Raw genomic sequence first — 22454 nt, 5'->3', positions numbered from 1 at the left:
AGCAAGCAGTGGGTCCTGACTTCGTCAGGACCCACTATGCTTCCGTCAATGGCATAGCCGGACGCCATTGTTTGGTGTCCGGTTGCCATAGTCACCATCGCCGGCCGCTATCGTGTAGCAGGCTGGCAATTGTAGCTTAACCCCTAAAAAGCCGTGATCACTATTGAACACGGCTTTTAACGGGTTAATCAGCGGGGACACAGCGATCGGTCCCCGCTGTAGGAGCTGCGGCAGCTGCTGTACGAGACAGCTGCTGTCACAGCTCCTGCATGTGTCGGGAGGACGGCCGAAATGGCCGTTACTCCCGCGACGTAATAGCGCCGCTGAGCGTTAAGGGGTTAAAAGAAAGGCTTTTGAAATTTTCTTAAAAATGAGAAATTGCTGTTTATGTTCAAAGCCTTGTAACTTCCAAGAAAAGTAAAAGAATGCTCAAAAAACTATGCCAATCTAAAGTAGACATATGGGAAATGTGAACTAGTAACTATTTTGGGTGGTATAACCGTCTGTTTTACAAGCAGATACATTTAAATTCTGAAAAATTATATTTTTTATAAATTCTCTAAGTTTTGCAATTTTTCACCAATAAACACTGAATATATGGTCCAAATTTCACCACTAACAAAGCCCAATGTGTCACGAGAAAACAATCTCAGAATCGCTTGGATAGGTTTAAGCATTCCGACCACATAAAGTGAAATATGTCACATTTGAAAAATGGGCCCTGAGCCTTAAGGCCCAAACTAGGCTGCGTCCTTAAGGGGTTAACATAGGTCCGTGCGACACGCGTGAAAATCACGCGCGTAGCACGGACGTATAACACATTTGTGTGAATAATGCCTAAGTGTAGGAACACACAGAGTAAACACTGTAGCGTAATACAGTAGCAGCAGTGTGGGTGAGATTTGTGGAGACCGTGCCGTAATTGCGGACAAAAAAAACCCGGTCATGTTCTATCATTTCTACGGCACTGACACACATCAGTAAAAATACGGAAAGGTGTCCATAGAAATGAATTGGTCCATAATTACGGATGAAAAATACAGTCGTGTGCATGCAGCCTTATCCAGCTCTATACAGAATTGCTATTGTGATGCTGCCAGGGCTTTCAGTGGGTGAAATTACCACGTAAAAGTACTACAATTCCCATAATTCGTCCCCTCTCAGACATTGCCTATATTCACAGCGGTCTACATGCCCCTCTATTAAAAAGGTGTAAGGTAGTGCTGTAATTACTCTGTTTGCTTCGAAGACACAGCTGCCCAGCATTTGAAATCATCTCTCCAGAGACAGGGAGGGGGAGAGTAAGCAGTGACAGTAAGAGGCATGTAATGTGTGTCACCCCATACACTATAGGGAGGGGGAGAGTTAACCACATGTTTGGTGTAGGAAACATCACACAAGCAGGAGATCAACACCAAGAGCATGGTCATGTAACTACATGTGAGACTAATTTACGGAGGCATTTCAGCTACAGACAGCACATTAGTAAGTGACTAATCTTACCACAGTTACACCATCTGCACACAAATTATAAAGAGTGGAAAACCCCTTATATACCTCATAGTTGGAAAGCACAAGGCTCTGTGTATCAGTGGAAAAAAAATTCCCCTCGCTTACTTTCTTACAAATGCAGATAGAGACTAGAAGCACATTAAATAAAATCATATCATTGTTGATTCACAAACATAGCACAATGGAAAGTGTCCACAATTATCCCTAATTTCTGGAACTTCACATGGACTGTAAATGAAAGTGGAAAATACAAAAATCAATAAAATATATCTTGTCAAAATATTATGTAATGAATAATTTTTCCATTGGAAAAACATTTCAAAGTAAATACAGTTTTAATAGTTACAGGAAAAATGTACCTGTTTAATATATTTAAACAAAATTAAAATTCTTTGTCACTTCTATCTACAAGTCAAAGGTGCATGAAATATACAGTCCTTGTTTTACTGCTGCATGCTTTTGCATATTTGCATGCTTACATAATAAATAATAAATACCAGAATCAAAATGAAGCCACAAAGATTTCATGGCAGCTTCGCTTGGTCGTTGTCCCACAAGCGAACCAGATCATGTCCAAATCAAATGAATTTAATCAAATAAAAGGAGCATTTGAGGTAACAATGGAGGGCCAGCCACCCTTCTAAAGTTATGTTTGAGAGTTGTAGAAGTATTAAATAATTCAAGTACAGCTTGAATGTTTCCAAATAAGCCACAAAACAGCAGCTTTAATGTTTTTTGTTAATTCATGAGTCTACGTTCACAGAGTTCTTTGTATATCCACTTTCGGATTTGAGGCATGTCTTCTTGGGAGAACAGGAAAGGCTGTTCTTGAGCGAGGCACTTGCAGTACTGAGGAGAGAAAATAGACTCCTTTTATTTATCAAGCATAATCCATACAGACATAAAAAACTGTACTGTTGAACACAATAGGGTATCGGTGTCATATGTACAAGGTGTTTTTTTTCCCCACTAAAAAAGCACCGACTTAAATGGTTGGAAACTTTCCCAAACTTGAAGTGCTGGAGAAAGCCTGTACTCAATGTCTGGAACACATACACCTCTAGTGGTGCACGTTACTGCAGAAATGAGATCATACATTTGCAGCTATGTTGTGACAGCGAAGTCGCGTTTGGTGGGAAGATTGTGCCATATATCTGGGCAGAATATATAGTGATAAATCGGTGAGTCTTAGGTTGTGTTATATGGCAAGTGCAAACACGTTCTGGCAAACTGCTATGGACTTACCTGAAGCATAAACACGCCACAGTCAAAGTCATTCTTCTGTTGTGGAATGCACTGAAAAACAAAATGTTGAAGGCATTTTATTTCTAAGGGATTGTCCCACCATTATATAGCACATTAGTTGCATAGATCATATAAACATTAACAATGTTTTCCATTTACATGCTGTTAAAAAAAACAAAAAAATAATCCAGTAAAGTGTAATGACATAGTATGGCGCCACCTGGCGTTCAAAGTGTAGTGGTTATGTGCACATCCACCTACTGAGCACATCACTCTCCCCTCAGTCAGGTCTCTGCTCTGCAGTAAACAGAGGATCACTGTGCAGCTAATAGAAATAGCTTTCTGCTCTGCTTGTCAGGTAAGGAGCAGAGCCTCTGCTATAGCATGGCAATATAGCTGAGAAGACTCCTTTCTCAGCTTGTTAGGATTGTAAAGTTCTGTATCCTTACAGCAGTACAGATTAGAAATAGCCCCATGGGGGACACAAGGAAGCAAAAAATAAAAGGAGGCTATAAATACTGCAAATTACTTTAAAAACAGCCATTAAAAGCATTTCCAGACTTCTGGAATTCAAATAATTCACAGGATAACACTAACTCCTAGCAAAAACGCAACTGGCAAAGGGCATAGATTTTACATCAAATTTATGATTATGCAACCAGTTATTGTCAGTTGCCTACCTTGTCCCTTTGATCATGTAAAAAGAAAACATGTAATATTAGTTTTCTTGCTTTTAAATTTAGACAAGGTAAAAAAAACTAGGAAGTATCAGGATTTCATAGCCTCTAGATTCACCTTCTCCAAATCCAGCTATTCTTCCTGACTATACAATGTTTACTGCAGTGAAAGCAGGGGTTGATGGGAGAGCTGTCACTTATAGCCCCTAGAAGGTGGAGTAACTTATTCATGGCATTATTATCAATCATACTAAATAATTCCTGGTTTGATGCTCTACAAATATTGCAGATTTACTAATGCTACGTTTACAGTCCAAAATTTTTTTTTCTACTAATTACCAAGCCTGAATTTTACCTTTTTTACAGTAGTCTGCCAACCCAGAAGAAATTCAGGGTGATTCTTCTCCCTGGCTTCTGTCATAATGTACTTGAGGATGTTCTGCAGGGAATATAAAGCAATATGGATTAAGCATATTTTAAAAACATTACATATAAATAAAAATTAGCAAGAAAATCCCTAAGGCCCCATGCACACGACCGTAAAATCTCCCGTAATTACGGGCCCATAGACTTCTATTGGCCACGGGTACCTCCCCGTATGCTTACAGGAAGGTGCCCGTGCCGTTGAAAAAGATAGAACATGTCCTATTTCAGGCCGTAATTACGGCACGGGCAGCCAATAGAAGTCTATGGGGCTCCCGTAATTACGGGTGACTACGTGTGTGCACCCGTAATTACGGAAGCGTTGCTGGGCGACGTCAGTAAATAGTCACTGTCCAGGGTGCTGAAAGAGTTAAACGATCGGCAGTAACTGTTTCAGCCCCCTGAACAGTGACTAACAATCACAATATAGATAGAGCTGTAAAAAAAAAAAAAAGGCGTTCATACTTACCCAGAACTCCCTGCTTCTTCCTCCAGTCCTGCCTTCTGGGATGACGTTACAGCCCATGTGACCGCTGCAGCCAATCACAGGCCAATCCCTGGCTGCAGCGGTCACATGGACTGCCGCGTCATCCAGGGAGGTCGGACTGGATGTCAAGAGAGGGACGCGTCACCAAGACAACGGCCGGGTAAGTATGAATTTCTTTTACTTTTATTATGGAAAGGGCTGTCCCTTCTCTCTATCCTGCACTGATAGAGAGAAGGGCTGCCGATTACTGCAGTGTAATTTTGCAGCCAAAAACGTGCCCGTAAATATGGGTGGAATACGGGTGACACCGGACCCGTATTTACGGGCATGGGTCCGTAAATACTGGTGCAATACGGGTCGAATACGTGTGACACCGGACCCGTATTTACGGGTGGACAAAAATACGGTCGTGTGCATGAGGCCTAAGAGTCAGCTTAAAAAAAAACCTTTTCTTCCATCCCTATAGACAACACACTAAAAGGGGTTTTCCACCTTTACCTAATATTTGTTTTGCAATATAATTTATAGAATCCTAAGGGGGTTTACACTGGGCGATTATTGGGCAAACGAGCATTCATAGAATGCTCGTTGACAATAATTGCCCTGTGTGAACAGGACAGCGATCAGAAAAGGAATGAGCAAATGCTCGATCATCTGCTGGTCGTATCGTTTTAAAAAACGAAAAGATTATCGTCGTCGGCAGCACATCTCCCTGTGTAAACAGGGAAACGCGCTGCCGACATGATAATGTATGGGGAAGAGCGATCAGAGCAACGACCGCTTGTCCACATTCATTGTCTCGTTGATCGGCGCTCGATGCACCGGCCGGTGTAAAAGGGCCCTTAGAGACCCCTATGAGCCAATAGGCACTGCTCAAGTTTTTCTGCCACAACATAGTCTCAGTTTAAGAAAGGTAGACAGGGAGGTAAGGGAATATGTACTAAATTTGAAACCAGTGTAAAATATTAAATTAATGATCGACTTTAAAACCGTGCAATACAAAATGAGTTACAAATAATCTATTTACTTTATATTGTTCTATAAAGGTCATAGTAGAGTTAACAGGAACATTACGTAGAGCTTTAAAATTCAGCTAACCAACCTATTGCTATTATTTAGGACTTGCATTTGGTTAGATTGTTTGTTCTAATAACACCACACTTAGGCCTCCTCCACACGTGAATTTTATATTCAGAAAAAAAAAAAAAAAAGGATGTAAAAAATCTCCACGCGTTTCAAGCATTTTTAATGGCTTTTTTTGTGGTATTTTTGAATTTTTTTAGAGAAGCCAATGGTGGAGAAAAACAAAAAAAAAAAGTAGTACGATTGGTAAATTGCCCCCAAAAAACAAAATGCTATGCATCTGGACATTCTCATATAAACTAACATTTGGCTGCAGCGTTTAACCCATTAAGTACCAAGCCTATTTTGGTATTCAGGCCTGTAGGATTTTTTCGTTTTTTGCGTTGCCGCATTCAAAGAGCCATAATAAAACTTGTTCTTTTTGCAGGATAAGTTGCGTTTTTAAATGGTACCATTTTGTTTAGTTTTTTTAAATACATTTACAAAATAAAAATAATTTTTATAGAAAAAAAGTTTGTTTTTTTTACTGTGCAATTTTATTTTAGGCCCTGTTCACACAGAGTTTTGTGGTTTTGCACCACAGGCTTTTTTGGACGTGTTTTATGCTGCAAATTTTGTCACATTTTTTACCTCTTTCTTCAACAGGCAAAGGAAAATAGCGTTTTTTGCTATGAACGCATAAAAAAAAAACATTTGCGGTGTTGTTTTCCGTCTCCCGTTGATTTCAATGGGGTTTTTTTTAGGTGGAAAATGCCTAAAGATAGGGCATGTCGCTTTTTTCTCGCGAGCATATTTTTCTGCTCGGAGGAAAAACAAACCGCCTCCACTTCCCCTTGAAATCAATGGGAGGCAATTCCGGATGTTTTTTGCCACGGTTTCCGTGGCAAAAAAAAAAAACATGTAAAAAAAAAAGTGTGAACAGGGCCTTTGGATGTGTTCACATTAATGTTAGGTTTCTTTTGACGCGCAGTTGACTGCACTATTTTCGCCAAAGAAAGACAAACGGAAACCATTAGCTTTCCGTTAGCATTACCATTGATTTCAATGGTAATGCTTTCGTTTCTATGGTTTCCATTTGCCTTTCCGTTGAAGAGTTCCCCTGACTGAAAGGTATGACGGAACCCATCAACTGAACCCAACACTGATGTGAACATCCCCTTAAAGGACGGGTCTCGCGAAAAAAAATAATTTTTATATCAATTTTCTTTTAGTGTTTTATTAAAAAATGTTTTATTTATTTGTGTGTTTGTGTTTGACTTTTTTTTATTTTTGAACTTTTTCTTGTCTATGGGGGCTGCCATTTTTTTTTTTCATCTCTATGTGTCGATTAACGACACATACAGTGATGGAATACGCCACATACATCCCCATAGAGAATGCGAACGGGAGCCGTTCCATTCACTATGCTGTACGCCGTCTGTGTGGGAACGGCGCATGCGCCGCTCCCACACAGTCCAAATAGAAGGTCTTCGGCCGAGTGACGTCCGGCGCTATTTTCTTGTGGACCGGAAGCCGCGGCCGGACAGTAAGATTACTACTTCCGGTCGCGGCTTCCGGACTTGTGTTCTAATGCAAGCACTTGGAGTGGAGGGAGCAGACTGAGTGGACGGACCGGAGGGAGCGGCGGCGGCAGGAGCAGGTAAGTTATTTCTGTGTATGTACGTGTTTTAGTGTGTGATTACTACTGTATGTAAACCTACTACACTGTGTGTTCGCTCAAAAAATGGCGACACAGTGTAGGAGGTTTGACCGTTCAATCCCCTCCTTTCTCCTGGCACTAGCCAGGATAAAGGAGGGGGGATTCTGAGAGCTCACTAGAGCGAGTGTGTATTCTCAAATTTTGCAGCATAAAGCAATGTGGTTGCTTTACCACATGCCAATGCTGCAATTTTGGGAATTGCTCCATCTAGTGACCAGCACTGGGAAATGTTATGAATTAGAATCTAATTTATAATATTTCCTGACTCGTGAAAAAAATTAGAACAATGTTTAATCACCTATACACTGCTTAACTAAAAAAAAAAATATATATATATTTTTCTAGCGCCACATTCCCTTTAAATGCATTTAGTAATCTTTCAAAAAGCGAGGATCTTATCACTTATATAACGCTTTGGTAAACTCTGCATACGAAAGCATTACTGCCGGTCTGTGTAAAACGCTCTGGCACGGCCTAATAGGCATACAGCCACGGTAGGTTTGGGTAACTTTGTTAGGCGGATCGTGTTCATGGGCCGCTCTATCAAACCAGTCAAATGCTGTGGTCGCTATTGGCTAAGGCATATAAAGATTTAAACAGCTGGTTACGTTGTTCTCTGTCCCAGGCCATTGCAGCGGGAATGCGGCTTTCAGTCAACCCCGGGCTTCCGTGGTTATTGCTCTGGCACAGCTTCTATGCCAGCGCGATCACCATGATGTAACAGTACACCAAAATTTAATAATGTAAGCCAATCCGTGACGTACAGTTAGCGTCCTAGTGGCTTAACCCCTTATCTACCGCCATATAGTCTTTTTACAACGGCCGTTCAGGATAGTTCTTCTGAAGCGCTTCCTTTTCACGGCGGCACTTCAGGTTTCCCCCGAATCGGGCACACTGCTCGTGAAGCCCAGGCTGTTGCCAACAGCCTCGGGCTTCAGGGCAACGATCAGAGACCGATAGCAGTTTAACCCCTCAGATGTGGCAGTCAATAGTGACCACCGCATCTGAGAGGTTTTAGAGGGAGGGGGCTCCCTCTCTCACCCCATCTGCAACCCGCGATGCAATCGCGGGGTGCCGATGGTTATGGCAGCCAGGGGGCCTAACGTAAACGCCTATTAGTCCATGTAACGCCTGTTACGCACAGTAAAGTCCCCTAATAGGACTAAAAAAAATTTGGTTTAAAAAAAAAGCTAAAAAAGAAAGTTTCACGTTTAGAATAATGAAATAAAAATCCCAAGAAAAAAAATTAAAAACCCACTTTTCCCCCCTTACAAAAAAATGCTTTATTATGAAAAACGTCCTTGTCATTAAGGTTTCAAATACCTTCGGTATTAAGGGGTTAAAAAAAGGAGACAAACAGCACCAAAAATGCATCATAAAAATGGCCTTAGAAGGGACTGGCCATCAAGTGTGAAATTACAATGTAGTATAATACTATATATATATATATATATATATATATATATATATATATAGCACTTAGATAGGATATCACAATATTTTGTTCTAAAAAACGCACTTACCTCGGTACAAAATTTTAAATGTAAGCCTTGAGAGTCATAGAAGGTAATAGTCTTATTTGGGATGTTCACAGCAACGAGGGCCCAGTGGACTTGTAAGTGTATTGGAATCAACAGCAAAGTCTTCTTGAAAAGATCCACCTATAGAAAACACAAGATTAAAAAAAACTAATTAAAGCAAAATAAACTCAATGTACATGTATATAGAAATGTGTTTATCAAGACAAATCCGGTATTCCAGAAAAAAAAAAAAAAAAGACAATCACATGGAAGCGGGATGAGGGAGTAGATTATCTGAATCTTTACAATGACACCATACTGCATGAGAGTGAACTTGCCTTTTTAGTCCATCGTTTCACCCCATCATATCCTTTGGTCACAAGTTGCTTATGAAAAAATGTGTTAAAGAAGTGAATCTGCCAGAAAAATAAAAAAATGGAACAAGGTTAGCACGCAATCTATAACTTTAAAAAGATACAACGTACATGGGGTGCAGGACACCTCAAGTCCACAACATCAACGACTATCACCAGAAACGGAGAGGATGCCTGAGCCATAAGAGGCAGTAATCTTCAATCTGTCTCTACTTCATAAAGATAATAATGTCTTTCCTAAAGTTTGTAGCTTTTATTTTAAAATGTAAATTTGGAATATAATAAATTGCAGTTGCAATTCTGGGCTATCCCACAACATTTCAATAATAAAAGGGCAGCGATTTTAGCATTGCTTTAGCTCCTCTTTTCTAGATTTTGCAGCAAGCACGTGGAGCCCGTTCGTCCTCCTTTATTTCCCAAAAGTCCTACATTCACAACCTAAAATTAGTAGCAGTGCTACCGGGATGTGGAGGTAGCCTAATGTTACAGAGAACGGGAAAGACTGACCGTTAGACTTGTTCAGACTTTGCAGGTATTTACCACAAACCCACAGAAAAATCACGTAAAGTTTTTCCACAAATCCGCTGCATTTAAGGCATGCTGCAGTGTGTGTCATTCCCATTCACATGTATCGTGGAACCCACACCGAAAATCTGCTACGTCTGAGTGTAGCCTTAGACCGGGTTCCCACGGGTCGTATACGCTGCGTAAATTTCACGCAGTGTGTCTGACCTAGAACACACAGTACATTCTGTCCGGGGGAAAAAAAATAAAGAAATAAAAATCGCACCACACAGTGCTGCGTTTTTTTCAGACAAATTTTCCGCTGCAGAAAGCAGTGGTAAATAACGCTCACACTTATGTCATTGTTCTGGCAACGTGTCCCTCCTGTGCAGTCCGGTCCGGCCTCCCTGGATGACGCAGCAGCCCATGTTACCGCTGCAGCCTGTGATTGGCTGCAGCGGCGGTCACGTGGGATGTAACGTCATCCCAGGAGGCCGGACTGGACGAAGGAACAGACTTCTGGGTATGTTTTTTTTTCCATAGTTGCGAATTTTGCAGCGTAATCGCTGCCAATACGCCGCAAAAGTCGTAACGCTTGCCATTTTGTTGCAGGATTTGGATGAATTCAATGGGGAAAACCCACAAAGGGAGATCAACTAAAACGCAGCATAAATTGACATGCTGTGGATTTAAATCCCACACCGCAGGTCAATATATTAACGTTTACGCTGCGGTTTTCTTCCCCAGCATGGGCATGAGATTTTCTAAATCTCATCCACTTTGCTGCTACTGTAAATGCTGTGGAATTTCTGCGCAGAATTCCGTTGCGGAAATTCCGCAGCATTTACACTACGTGGGATCCCGGCCATAGGGTGCACTAACTTCTTTCATTAATTCACAATGAATCGTGGAAGGATGTCGCATTTGCCCATACTTCTTGATCAACTCTACTAGGTCATCAAATTAGTTAGGCCCTGTTCACATCTGCGTTCAAGGCTTTATTAGGGGCCTCTGTCGCAGATTGTCGTTTTTGCCGGACAAAATAGCGCTGGCTATTTTGTCCAGCAAAATGACGGAAACCATGACGGAACCAAGTAAAGTCAATGGGTTCCGTCGGGAACTGTTTGTTTCCATCATGCGACGGATCTGGCACTCCCGGTATTCTCCTTCTGCGTCTAAGATGGAGCTCAGATGTGAACAAGTCCTTACATGGAAAGAACATGTAGAAATATACAATTAAAACCGTAAATACACACCATATCGGGTGCAGCATCCATTATGAGGTCACCATACATGTTAATGATCTACAATAAAAAAAAACAACACATTAGCACAGTAGTGAAAAATTCAAAGATCAAAATCATAATAGGCAAAAACGTCCTTTGTCCTGAGATATGACAAATTCTTGATAGAAATGCACATCGAAGAATAAGTGATCCATCACCGATCACAAAAGCTGAAGTCATTGAAGGGTTCAGCAAACAATACAACCGCTCTGTATACAGAATACAGAGCTGCTGTATATCAAAAAGTAAATTTTTTAATAAAATCTCATTTGAAAGTTGCAAACACACTTGACATTTCTATTTAAAAAAAATAAAAAAATCTCTTTCAAAAAGGTTGACATAGCCTTTAACCCCTTAACGAATGGCATATAGTCTATTTACATCGGCCGTTCGGGGTAGTTTTCCCATCGGGCAGGGATCTCCTGCAGCCCTGGCTGTTGCTAACAGTCTCGGGCTATCTATCGGAGACCACTAGTTGTGGTCTCCGATCATGTTCAAACCCCTTAGACGCGGCGGTCAATAGCGAGCGCCGCATCTGAGAGGTTTTAGAGGGGGGGGGGGCTCCATCTCTCACCCCACCTGCACCCTGCGATGTGATCACGGGGTGCCGATGGCTTCTATGGCAGCCGGGGGGCCTAACAAAGGCCCCCAGGTCTGCCTCTAGTTAATACCTGCTAGGCCATCAAAAGATCGCATAGTGAAGTCCCCTAGTGGCACTGGAAAAAAAAAAAAAGTTTAATAGTTTGCAATAAAGTCCCAAGTAAAAAAAAAAATATTAAAAACCCACTTTTTCCTTCACAAAATACTAGATTATGATTTTTTTTTAAAGTTACACATATTTGGTATTACCGCGTCCGTAACAACTCTAAATATAAAACTATTGCATTATTGTGAACACCGTAAAAAATACTTAACTACCTGCTCAATAAAGTTATTATATTATTTGTAACATGGTAAACGGCATAAATTTATGACAATAAGAGAGTGGCGGAATTTCAGATTTTTTTTCCTATTACCCCACCAAAAAATGTATAAAAGTTAATCAATAAATTATAAGTACCCCAAAATGGTGCTACTAAAAAAATACAACTTGTCCCACAAAAAACAAGTCCTTATACAGGACTGAAAAATATTGACGTAAAAATAAAAAAAGTTATAGCTCTTTGAATGAGACAATGAAAAAAACTAAAAAAATTGCTTGGTCAAAAAAGGTTTAAAATAACTTCGGTATTAACCCCTTAACAACTGGCGTATAGTGTTTTTACATCAGCCGTTCAGGGTAGTACTGCTGAAGCCCGGGCTGTTAGTAACAGCCTCGGGCTTCAGGGCAACGATCGGAGACCACTAGCAGTTGTCTCCGATCATATTTAACCCCTCAGATGCGGTGCTGAATAGCGAGCGCCGCATCTGAGTGATTTTAGAGGGAGGGGGCTCCCTCTCTCATCCCACTGGCATCCCCGCGTGCATCGCGGGGTGCCGATGGGTTCTATGGCAGCCTGGGGGCCTAACAAAGGCCCCCAGGTCTGCCTTTAGTGATTGCCTGTTCAACTATGCCAGAGACATGACCTAACAGGTGCCTGTCAGTTTTACACTGACCGGCAATAATACACTGCAATACCGAAGTATTGCAGTGTATTATAATAGCGATCAAAAGTCTGCACAGTAAAGTCCCCTAGTGGGACTAAAAATAAAAGTAAAAAAAAAAAAAAAAAAAAAGTGAAATAAAGTTTGAAATAAATAAATGACCCAAGTAAAAAAAAATCAAACCCCACTTTTTCCCCTTACAAAATACTTTATGAAAAAATGTTAAAAGTTACTCATAGTTTGTATCGCCGCATCCGTAACAAACCCAACTATAAAATGATTACATTATTTAACCCGCACGGTGAACGCCATAAAAATATAATAGAAAACAACGATAAAAAGTGATAAAACCGTCGCATCTACTCAAAAATGTTACCAATAAAAAACTACAAGTCGTCCCGCAAAAAAAAAAGCCCTCATACAGCTCTAGCGCTCAAAAAAAAAAAAAAAAAAAAAAGTTATGGCTCTTAAAATATGGCGACACAGAAGCAAATAGTTTTGAAAAAAATGTGGTTTTACTGTGTAAAAGCAGGAAAACAAACAAATCCATATAAATTTGGTATCGCCGCAATTGTAACGACCCGCTGAATAAAGTTATGTTATTTATACAACACGGTAAACGGCGTAAAATGAAGGCGCAAAACAAATGGCGAAATGTCTTTTTTTTTTTCCAGTACCCCACTAAAAAAAGTTAATCAATAAATTATATGTACCCCAAAATGGTGCTATTATAAAATACAACTTGTCCCGCAAAAAAAAAGTCCTTATACAGCTATGTCGACGCAAAAATAAAAAAGTTATAGATCTTTGAATGCGACGATGGAAAAACTAAAAAAATTGCTCGATCATTAAGGTTTAAAATACCTTCGGTATTAAGGGGTTAAAGTGTAGGTGGTTTATACACAGACGGGAGGTATCATCAGTAAACAAGAACAATGTCATGTGTCGTTTTATTTCACACAAAGACCTTTCTGAAAAAGGATAAAGAGAAATCCATGTTACCTACCTGGTCATTGAGCCACTGCTGTTCATCGAGGGTAACAAGATCTTCCATGTAAAGTGTGTGTTTATTATAGCCAATACGAAAACCGCAACCAATATTTCTGGAAATCTTGGCTCTATACTTTGCCATTTCCTTGCTAATGTGGGAAATCCTTAGAGAGAAAATACAATAAAACAGAATTATTAGTTATACACAAACTTGAACGCATCTTTTTTTGCGTTTATGTGGTTAAATGTCTAGACTAGATACAATAGGCATCAGTAGACCCCTCCAATGCGTCATACGGATAATATTGCCATGTATGGGATCTGATCTCAGTGAATAAGGCTGGCCATACGCATTAGATCGTTGTTGGTTGGACAATCGTTTGGCCGACAGCTATTTCTCCCTTCCCCCAATACGCACTAAATGGGGAGAGGGGAGTGATCCGCTGCCAGACAACTAGTGGCTTATCTCCCCTGAGAACAAAGGCATCAGGGATATTAAAATCCAACTGCCCAATACTGGAGACATTTGCCGTGGGGGGGCAGGAGGCCCCCGTACAGATAGATGGTCCGCCAAACCTGCTGAGAATCGGCAGACCTCAATCTAAATGTCTATGGTCGCCTTAAGATTTGCTATTCTTGACTCGCATTATGCACTGATGCCCAATGGTTTGCCAACTATTAAACCAGCGAAGAAAGTAAGACTATATACACATGAAGACAATAGTTTATATTGTGACAGAAACAAGATGGAAAATGGATCCTAAACAATTCGGTATAAACCATAAATCTCCATAAACTTCTGTACATTTAGGGCATGTCAAGCATATATTAAACTATTGTGATGGACGGAATGGAATTCCCAAAGGTTTTCAGCATAGTGGTTATAGTACGAGAAAAATAAGCAGGAAAGAAAAGCCACTGCTCTGTTTATCTCCAGCCTAAAAGTCCAAAGATACGCTCACACCGAGTAATAATTTACTGCAAAAGGGTCACAACAACAATACATTATTCTTACAGGGAAAGGCAATAGAAATCGCTGCCATAGTCTGCATATTAAAAACATACAGCCGTTTGGAGTCTTTCAATGCAGAACAGCAAAGAATAAACTTCCATAAATACAGTTGTGCCTGCCTTATACATGGGTGCAAAATCTGAAGCGGGCAGAGTAGTGTAAAAGACTTCCTAGGAGTCTATCTGTACCAGGCACCGGAGATTTTCAGACGACCGTTCTCTCCGTATGTGTGGTCTGTGGAACGGTCAGTCTCCTGCTACCACTGTGGTCGGTAAACCGGTAGCTTGATCACTGCCCACATAAAATGGCAGAGGAGAACGTAAATACTCTGACCGTGATCTTTAAGGCATTTAAAGATGTAACATTCGCTTTTGGAGGAGTATTTTTTTTTTGAGTCCTATAGAGAAGCCTATAGAAAAACCGCCAGAAAAAAAACAAAAAAAAAAACGCTACACCCAGAGCATGCTGCGTGTTGGAAAAAAAAAAAAGAGCCACTGACACCACAAACCAAAATGCAGTGTATATATAGCCTTTTATATTTCGCTATAGACCGAATGTAACATATGGAAGCGCAAAGAAACGCTATTAAATACGCCACCAAAATGCTGTGTCTGAATTCAGCCTAATAGTTTTACTTTCTTGTAAAGATCTACATTAGTAGTATTAAATATCAAACCTGTGGGAAAAATCCTGGTGAAAAACTTCCTTTAAACGAGTAAGTACGTCATTTTCAGATACTGGAATCAAGCTACCGTATTTCTTCATGAATTCATTTAGGAAATCTAGAAATAGATGGAAAAGGAAAAAAACAGTCCCCATTAAATACACACAAAAACAGAAATACTTCCATTAAAGCGGTTCTGCGCCTTGGACAGTCCCGATTTTATAGAAGGTTCCTTTGACAATAAAATGATAACGCAGTCTCCACCTGCTGGGACCCCCAGCCTTCAGCTGTAATCTGCGGGGAAATCCGAGAGGGAGTGTTCACTTTATCTGCAGCGCCACCACAGGAGAAATTTAGCATTACACAGTACCAATTCATAATAGGTTGTCTGTGTAATTCAGGACCGGACAGGTCCTCCAGTTCAAGAGACACTCTTTGGAACCGCTCTCTGCTCTGGCCAAGAGATGAGGATCCTGAACAGGTGACCCTCCCCCCCCCCTGGACATCCCCTTTAATTTCAGCTGTGATGGTTTGATGTTATCTTTAGTGATCAAGATGCCATATGATCTTCTCCAGTCAGTCTAGAGAGGATGTAAAACATACCAGATCTCGTGTGACAAACATCCCATGAAAATCACAGCAAATAGAGGACCGCAGCGTTAGACCAGGTTCAGACGTAAGGACATTTGTAACTGTAAGTGTAGATGGTGTTTGTCATATTATTAGGACCTGCTCACACCACATTGCTTGGGCCATATAGTTGATCTACAAAATACAGCAACGAAGAAATATACCATACACTTGGATCCATCTACTCATTAACCCCTTTTTTGCCGGGCTGAAGATTGGAGCCGGCTACACTATTCAATACCCCGAAAAGACAAAACGATAGCCACACATAAGGTAACATCATTGTAAGTGTTCATAAGAGAAGGTTGCAAATACAAGTTTGAGAATTATGGAGGTTTTTCCCTTCAGGGTGCTATCCATTTTTGTCACTGATAGCACCCTGAACCCATTCAGTTCAATGGGCCCATGCACACTTCTATTATTTTGACGGATCGTTGTTCAGTTCCGTCAAAAGTAGAGCATGTCCTACTTTGGTCAGTGATTCCCTGACTGTGGGGCCCATAGAAGTCAATGGGTTCATCAAAAATAAACGGACGGCACACGGAAGGCTTCCGTGTGCCGTCCGTTTTTGACGGATCCATTGCCCTAGCAACGGCATGGCGTGCCAAAGTTCACAGACTGGGACATGTGACAAGTTGAAATAAAGTTAAATAAATGTGTTGTTCTTTTTAACGGAAACACGGAAGCCAAACGGAAGTACAACGTCCGTTTGAAACGGAAACATGGAACGGACACCATAACGGACACACGGATCCGTGAGAAACGGCCGTGTAAATGGTGATGGAAGTGTGCATGAGGCCTTAACATCATTGTAAAACGTGAGAAATATTTGAAAAGTTGACATGTCAATCTGGTTGTACTACTAGTAGCATTGTGTAAAGTAATGCAAATCATTTCATGAAGGACCCGATATTAAAGCACATACCGCAAATACTGGATGCAATTTGTTCATCTGGGACATAGCGGAGGATTTTCTGTCCGTTCTGTAGGCCTTGTTTCGCCAGTATATCCAATCCTTCAGAAGTGGTCTGTTGCATGGGACTTTTACAGTAAGGGTGATCCAACAGCTTTGCACTAAATACATCAGAGTCTGTACTGTCATCCAAATCCATGGGGCAGGATTCATCACCATTCTCTACCGTTTCCATGGAAGCATTGTTCTGACAAACAAAAGTATCATTCGCACAATGTTGCAATTTGTCAAAAGTCAGGGGAATGGGTTCATCGTCCTTCTCGCCGTGAGCAGTCGTTTCTTCCTGGCAAGATATATATACCTCTTTTTCGGTAAGCAATACACACAAGTCATCTGGCTGGTTGTGCGCTGGATTATCACTTGTTTTCTTGGTTAAGGTGTCCGCGCCGCACCACTGAGCAGGAGGGCAGAGCAGCGGTTGCTGGCTGTCTCTTAACAGAGCTATGCTTGATGCAGCATTTCCAAACGGAGCTTCCACATTCTGCAGCTTGACAACGTCATCTCGTAGGCAGCTTTTGGTAGTGCATTGTGGGATCTCGTATAAAATTCCTGAAGTGTTATTGTTCATATCGTACGACCTCCGTCCGGCCCTTATGTGTTTCTGAAGTTGCAACTTCAAATAAGAGACCACTTTACGGATCCGGCTTCTCAGAGTCTTCTTGCAGCAGTTCCAAAAACCTTTCTGAAACCACATCCAGTTAAAATCCAGTAGTCTATAGTTTGTCGTCTTTTTTGCTCTGAGCTTCTCAGACTGTAATTTACCACAGGCTGCAATCTGAAAGAGTTTTTTCTGCATCATAAATGAAGATCCTCTTCCGATATTAAGCAAATCACAGATTTTCAGCAGCCATAAACCGCCAGAGCGCCTTTCTTTATATAAAGGAGAACGTCTATTTCCTTGACTCTTAGCAGCCACGAGGCTGCGGGCACTTTCATCCTTGTGTCTCCGCGCCTTCGTGATCTTCTTTGGTGGCACACTAGCAGAGTCTTCATGTACGAGATTATTTACGGACACGAGTCTTGAAGTCGCCTTCTTACCACAAAGTTTATTCTGCTTTGCGGCATGCGATGGGGTCACTGTATTTGTATGTAGAGAAACGCCAGAAGAAAAATAACATTTCTTGTAACGGTTAAGCTTTCCTTCTTTTACGGCGTCTTGTCCAGATTTTGTTCCTGAGGTCTCACCAGCAAATGTCTTTCTCTTGCGTGCTTCGGCTTGATTGCCTTCAATCTGCTGGTGCTTATAGTCATTCTTTAGGCTTTCTTTATTCCATTTTTTGGATAAGAGAATATCTTGTTTCTTGGAGCCAAAGTTGTTAAAATCTCCACACTGTCTTGACCATTTTGAAGGCCAGACAGGAAATCTATTTTTTTTGGGGCGTGAAAATTTATGTTCTTTCATTTTTCTGCCACATAATGAGCTTGAGGCTACCCTAAAAAAAAAACAAAAAAAAAAAACGCAGAGTAAGTAAAGCTGATCTTATAACAGGGGCTCATTTCCGAACGTCATCTGGGGCCTTGTTCACATTAGTGTCTGGTTCCGTTTGAGGGTTCCGTTTGACCTTTCCATCAGGAACAGATGAACGGAAAGCCAAACGGAAACTATAGCTTCCATTTTCATTACCATTGATTTCAATGGTAATGCTTCCGTTTCAATTGGTTTCCCTTTGTTTCTGATCCGTAAAGTTTTTGTTTTTTTTAATGGTAACAATAGCGTAGACGACTACGCTATTGTTTCCGTTCAAAAAGCGAAAACCTTACGGAACGGAAACAAATGGAAACTAATTGATATGGAAGCATTACCATTGAAATCAATGGTAATAGTTTCCGTTTGGCTTTCCGTTCATCTGTTCCTGACGGAAAGATCGAACGGAAACCTCAAACGGAACCCGATACGGATGTGAACGAGGCCTTACACCTCAATTTTAGCAAAATAATACATTTCTCTTAGGCCTCATGCACGCGGCCGTGCCCGTAAGCAGGGCCCGCAATTGCAGGTACGTCCGGCCTCCGCAGCCTGCATTTTCGGGCGGCTCGTCCATAAAATAGGACACGCTCCTTAATTCCCGGCACAGTTCTCCGGAATGGACACCTATCCGTAGCAATACGAAAAAGGTGTCCGCGACCAATAGAACTGAATGGGTCCGTAATTGCAGACCGTATAACAGTCCGCAATTACGAAGATTGTTTACGGTCGTGTGCATGGGGCATAAGACTGCTCAAATTTGCATGACTTCTTTTCTATCAGTCAATGGGACACACATGCGCAAAAGTGAAAGCCATGACACCAGTGTGAACGAAGCCTTACCAAGACAGGTATTCCTATTTATTTTGGTTGAAGTTATACCCTGTAGCTACTTTTTAGAATATATCAAAGGGGCTGCCTGGGGCTTTAAGAAATTAAATTAGCTGCTGAATATGTTATCAAATAAAACTAGAAACAATACTCATCTGTTAAACACCCGGTCGCTCCAGCGCTGATGCTCCGGTAGCCCCTTTCGGTATTTGTTTATTTTTCCTCCCCTTTTACTTTAAGGGCCTGTTCACATCGGAGTTGGCCGTCCATTCATCTGTTCCGTCAAAGGAACAGATTAACGGAAAGACAAATGGAAAGTATCGTTTCCACTTGCAATATTATTGATTTCAATGGTATTTATTTATTATTCTTTTATAAATAGCTATTGTTTCCATGAACAAGTATTTACTAAAACAGACACGTGAGGCGAGAGGCTCTCTCTAAAGTCTTGGACAACGTCTTTAAGCGATTTTCATCTTTCTGCAGACTCGCCAGGATAATTGCCGGGTCATCTCTCTTTTATATTCCACAATGCTATTCAATCTATTGCCCAGTGGGTGAGAAGGACTGGCATGCCCACTGTCAGGTACAACGCCTGATGTACTGTGTGCCACATCTCTGAACGGATTTGCATGCCTTTTGGGGAGCATGGCACAAGCTACTGAATAACGATAAGCTGTACCCACACGTGTTCACGGCCACTTTCCTGTTCAAAAAAAGTTATTTGAAAACCTACAGAAATTTGCCATCAAATCTGCATCACGTGAGCAAGCCAGAACACAGTTCATGGTCAATTGTAAAGAAAATACCAACTGTACCGCATCCAGAACACAGGCCGGCGGCGGCTAAATAGGTTTTCGACTAAAAACGTGTAAATAGCCATATATTAGTGAATGAAAAGCTATCACAGCGCAGAGTTCATTATGTTTCTTTTACACACAGAGAGGATAGAATTTCTCTTCCCCGCTGGGGCAGCTATTTTATCAACCGGATCTACTGCCATTTTGGTTAACTTCGAATTCACCTCTCCAGAGCAAAGAATAAATCGTTTTTTTTTTACTTCGTATATGGGGAGAAACTAGCAGCTTGGGGTCACGGTCGAATACAACTGATAACAGGAAGTGCAGCCATATTGGTTACCACTTTTATAAATATGGCCGCCGCAGCCATACAAAAATACCAAACTCTGGCTGCGGCTCGAACTTCTGATTTACTAACATATGGCCGCTTTTAAGGGTGTGAGTGGACGTACCCCCCTCAATTTGGTATTACACATGTAGGACATAGAAAACTTGCAGTATACAATGTGCCAATACTTGGACCCCAATTGATTATCTTGAGGGTCTGAAGAAAAAGGCGACGTTGTGCAATGTTGCCCATGGATGGGATCGAAGGACAGGCGGATGAGATACAGCCATAGATCCCCATTTATATGGGGCAGCGTATGTAAACAAACACCCCCCCTGCAGAACATCGCACACTACATCACCTCCACAGCTTTATGGACCTTTAAAAAAAGAACTGGAGGGAAGTGTATATGGTACTGTAACCCGTAGCAACAAGCACACACTTTTGTTCTCAGCTTCGCAATGAGCCATGACTGTTCTCCTTTAATAGATGGTACGGATTAGTGACACAGTCTATGCCGGATACTGCAGGGTTACCTCCGGTAACATCATACAGAGCGAGCATGCACTTACCTCAGCAGAGCAAGCCATGTGGCGTGTCCAACTCATATCCATGTCAATACACGGGCCACAGCTACTGGATCCAGAGTAAAGGGAAGCCACTGGAGGAGACCACTACGGGCAGTACGAGCGTCCTATACCGAGGCCCATACAGCAGCAGTCCCCTAAATACACGGTGCCGGGGTACGTATCACACAGACCACCGCCGCTGCTATGTCCGCACCGGGCTCTATAGGAGGGGGGCACCCGGTATACGCCGTACACACCACAACTGCCCAAATCCTCTGGCTTCCTCCTGGCCAAAAACACAGTACGACGCCTCCTGTACGGAGCATCACAAGGGACAATCAGCAGAGTGCGAACCACAGCCGGGGAGGAACACGTGACCGCCTGAGCACTGGCCCGGGGCTTCCTGTCGTTCTGGGGGAGGGCGCAGTGAGTGTTCTGCTGCTGGTCCTTTCCCGGTACAGTAGCGGCGTGGCCACTATCTAGGGATTTTGGCCGGTTTTCCGTGCATTTTATAGGGAGACAACGTTAACGGCTTATACATTTACTTAGTATAACGTCTAGAGTGCTGGGAATACAGAGAGAATTAGGTCGTTAAGAAAAGACGCTTCTGCCGGTCTGCAGCGCCCTCTATCGCCGCCTACACGATCAGGTTGCGCGAGCATCGGACCGTGGGAGTGGAGACACCAAGCGTCCGATTGGAATATCTCAATTTGCCATATAACGATTTTATTAAAATTGTTCACGATCACCTGATCCCTTCCCATTAGATAAACAGACACGGTTCGGAGCGATAGCGCTGTGGACTAGCGATCACCGGTAGGATGGAATGGAATTTGACAAAACTATTTTCTAGCATTCGTGTGCCTCTCACTTCCGATCCCGTCCGCCAGGCTTTCTAGCTAACCAATCCAAAATGTACCTGAAACCATCGGGAGGAGCGAGATGAGCGTCCATTCTGTGTAGAAAACCGTTCAACTGGGGGTCCCCAGGCACGTCACAATTACATCTCACCATGGCAACCCGGTACCGTTGACATAACTTCAACAGTATAACAAGAATTTGAGTTTGAATCTAACTTTTTGAATTTTTTTCCGTTGCAGTACTAAGATCTGCCCCTAGGCTGCGCACCTTACATTAATAGGAAACGAGTGAACTATAAATCCATCACCTCCTGGAAATAGATTCTGACAGCAGTTACTTTTTTATTCATTTTTTTTTAGTATCAAATTCCCAAAGGATCAGTGCCCCCCCCCAAAAAATTTTTTTTTTACAAAAAAACAATAACTTTTTTTATTTTTGTCTACTTATGAATACACATCGCCCTTCTAACAATTGTCAACACAACAAAGTTATTATTAGCCCCTTCCCGCCGCAGACATTTTTCGGAATTTCACTTTCGTCTTTTCCTTCCCACATTACAAAAGTTATAACTTTTTTATTTTTCCGCGATATAGCTGATTTTTTTGTGGAACGAGTTCTAGATTTTCACGGCACCATTTATTGTACTAAATAATGTACTGGGAAAGTGGAAAACATTTCTTTGCGGGGTGGAATGGGGAAAAAAACAGGGATTCCTCCATTTTTGTGGAGTTTCGAATTTACAGCTTTTACCGTGCGGCAAAAATGGGATGTTAATTTTATTGTATTGGTCAATACGATTACGGCGATACCACATTTCTAATAAAAATATGTGTTTTTCGCGGCGTATTTTACGGACGTTATTTGAGCTGGTTTTTAATGGAGTCAATGAAAAACGGCTCCGAAACAAGGAGAAAAATTATTGTAAAAGTAAAATTTG

General features: G+C 41.6%; 1 protein-coding gene across 1 annotated transcript; it reads right to left on the bottom strand.

The window, feature by feature from the left end:
• Positions 1 to 1828: 1828 nt before the first annotated feature.
• SENP5 (SUMO specific peptidase 5) lies at positions 1829 to 21670 on the bottom strand. Its single transcript, XM_075861708.1, has 10 exons — positions 21576 to 21670; positions 16616 to 18096; positions 15073 to 15178; positions 13401 to 13548; positions 10781 to 10828; positions 8985 to 9062; positions 8650 to 8787; positions 3790 to 3873; positions 2758 to 2808; positions 1829 to 2361 (listed from the first exon to the last, which is right to left on the bottom strand). Exons 1-10 carry the CDS (start codon positions 21668 to 21670, stop codon positions 2251 to 2253), a joined length of 2340 nt encoding a protein of 779 aa, XP_075717823.1. The 3' UTR covers positions 1829 to 2250.
• Positions 21671 to 22454: the final 784 nt, after the last annotated feature.

Source organism: Rhinoderma darwinii, chromosome 4, assembly GCF_050947455.1.
Source record: "Rhinoderma darwinii isolate aRhiDar2 chromosome 4, aRhiDar2.hap1, whole genome shotgun sequence".
Classification (NCBI taxonomy): Eukaryota; Metazoa; Chordata; class Amphibia; order Anura; family Rhinodermatidae; genus Rhinoderma; species Rhinoderma darwinii.
This window is presented reverse-complemented; position numbering and strand designations above follow the sequence as displayed.

Coding starts and splice junctions, on each gene's coding strand:
- SENP5 (XM_075861708.1), bottom strand. CDS start 21,670: ATGGTGAGATGTAATTGTGACGTGCCTGGGGACCCCCAGTTGAACGGT. Junction 15,179..16,615: donor AATTGCATCCAGTATTTGCG/GTATGTGCTTTA, acceptor ATCTATTTCTAG/ATTTCCTAAATGAATTCATG. Junction 9,063..10,780: donor TGGATGCTGCACCCGATATG/GTGTGTATTTAC, acceptor TTTTTCTGGCAG/ATTCACTTCTTTAACACATT.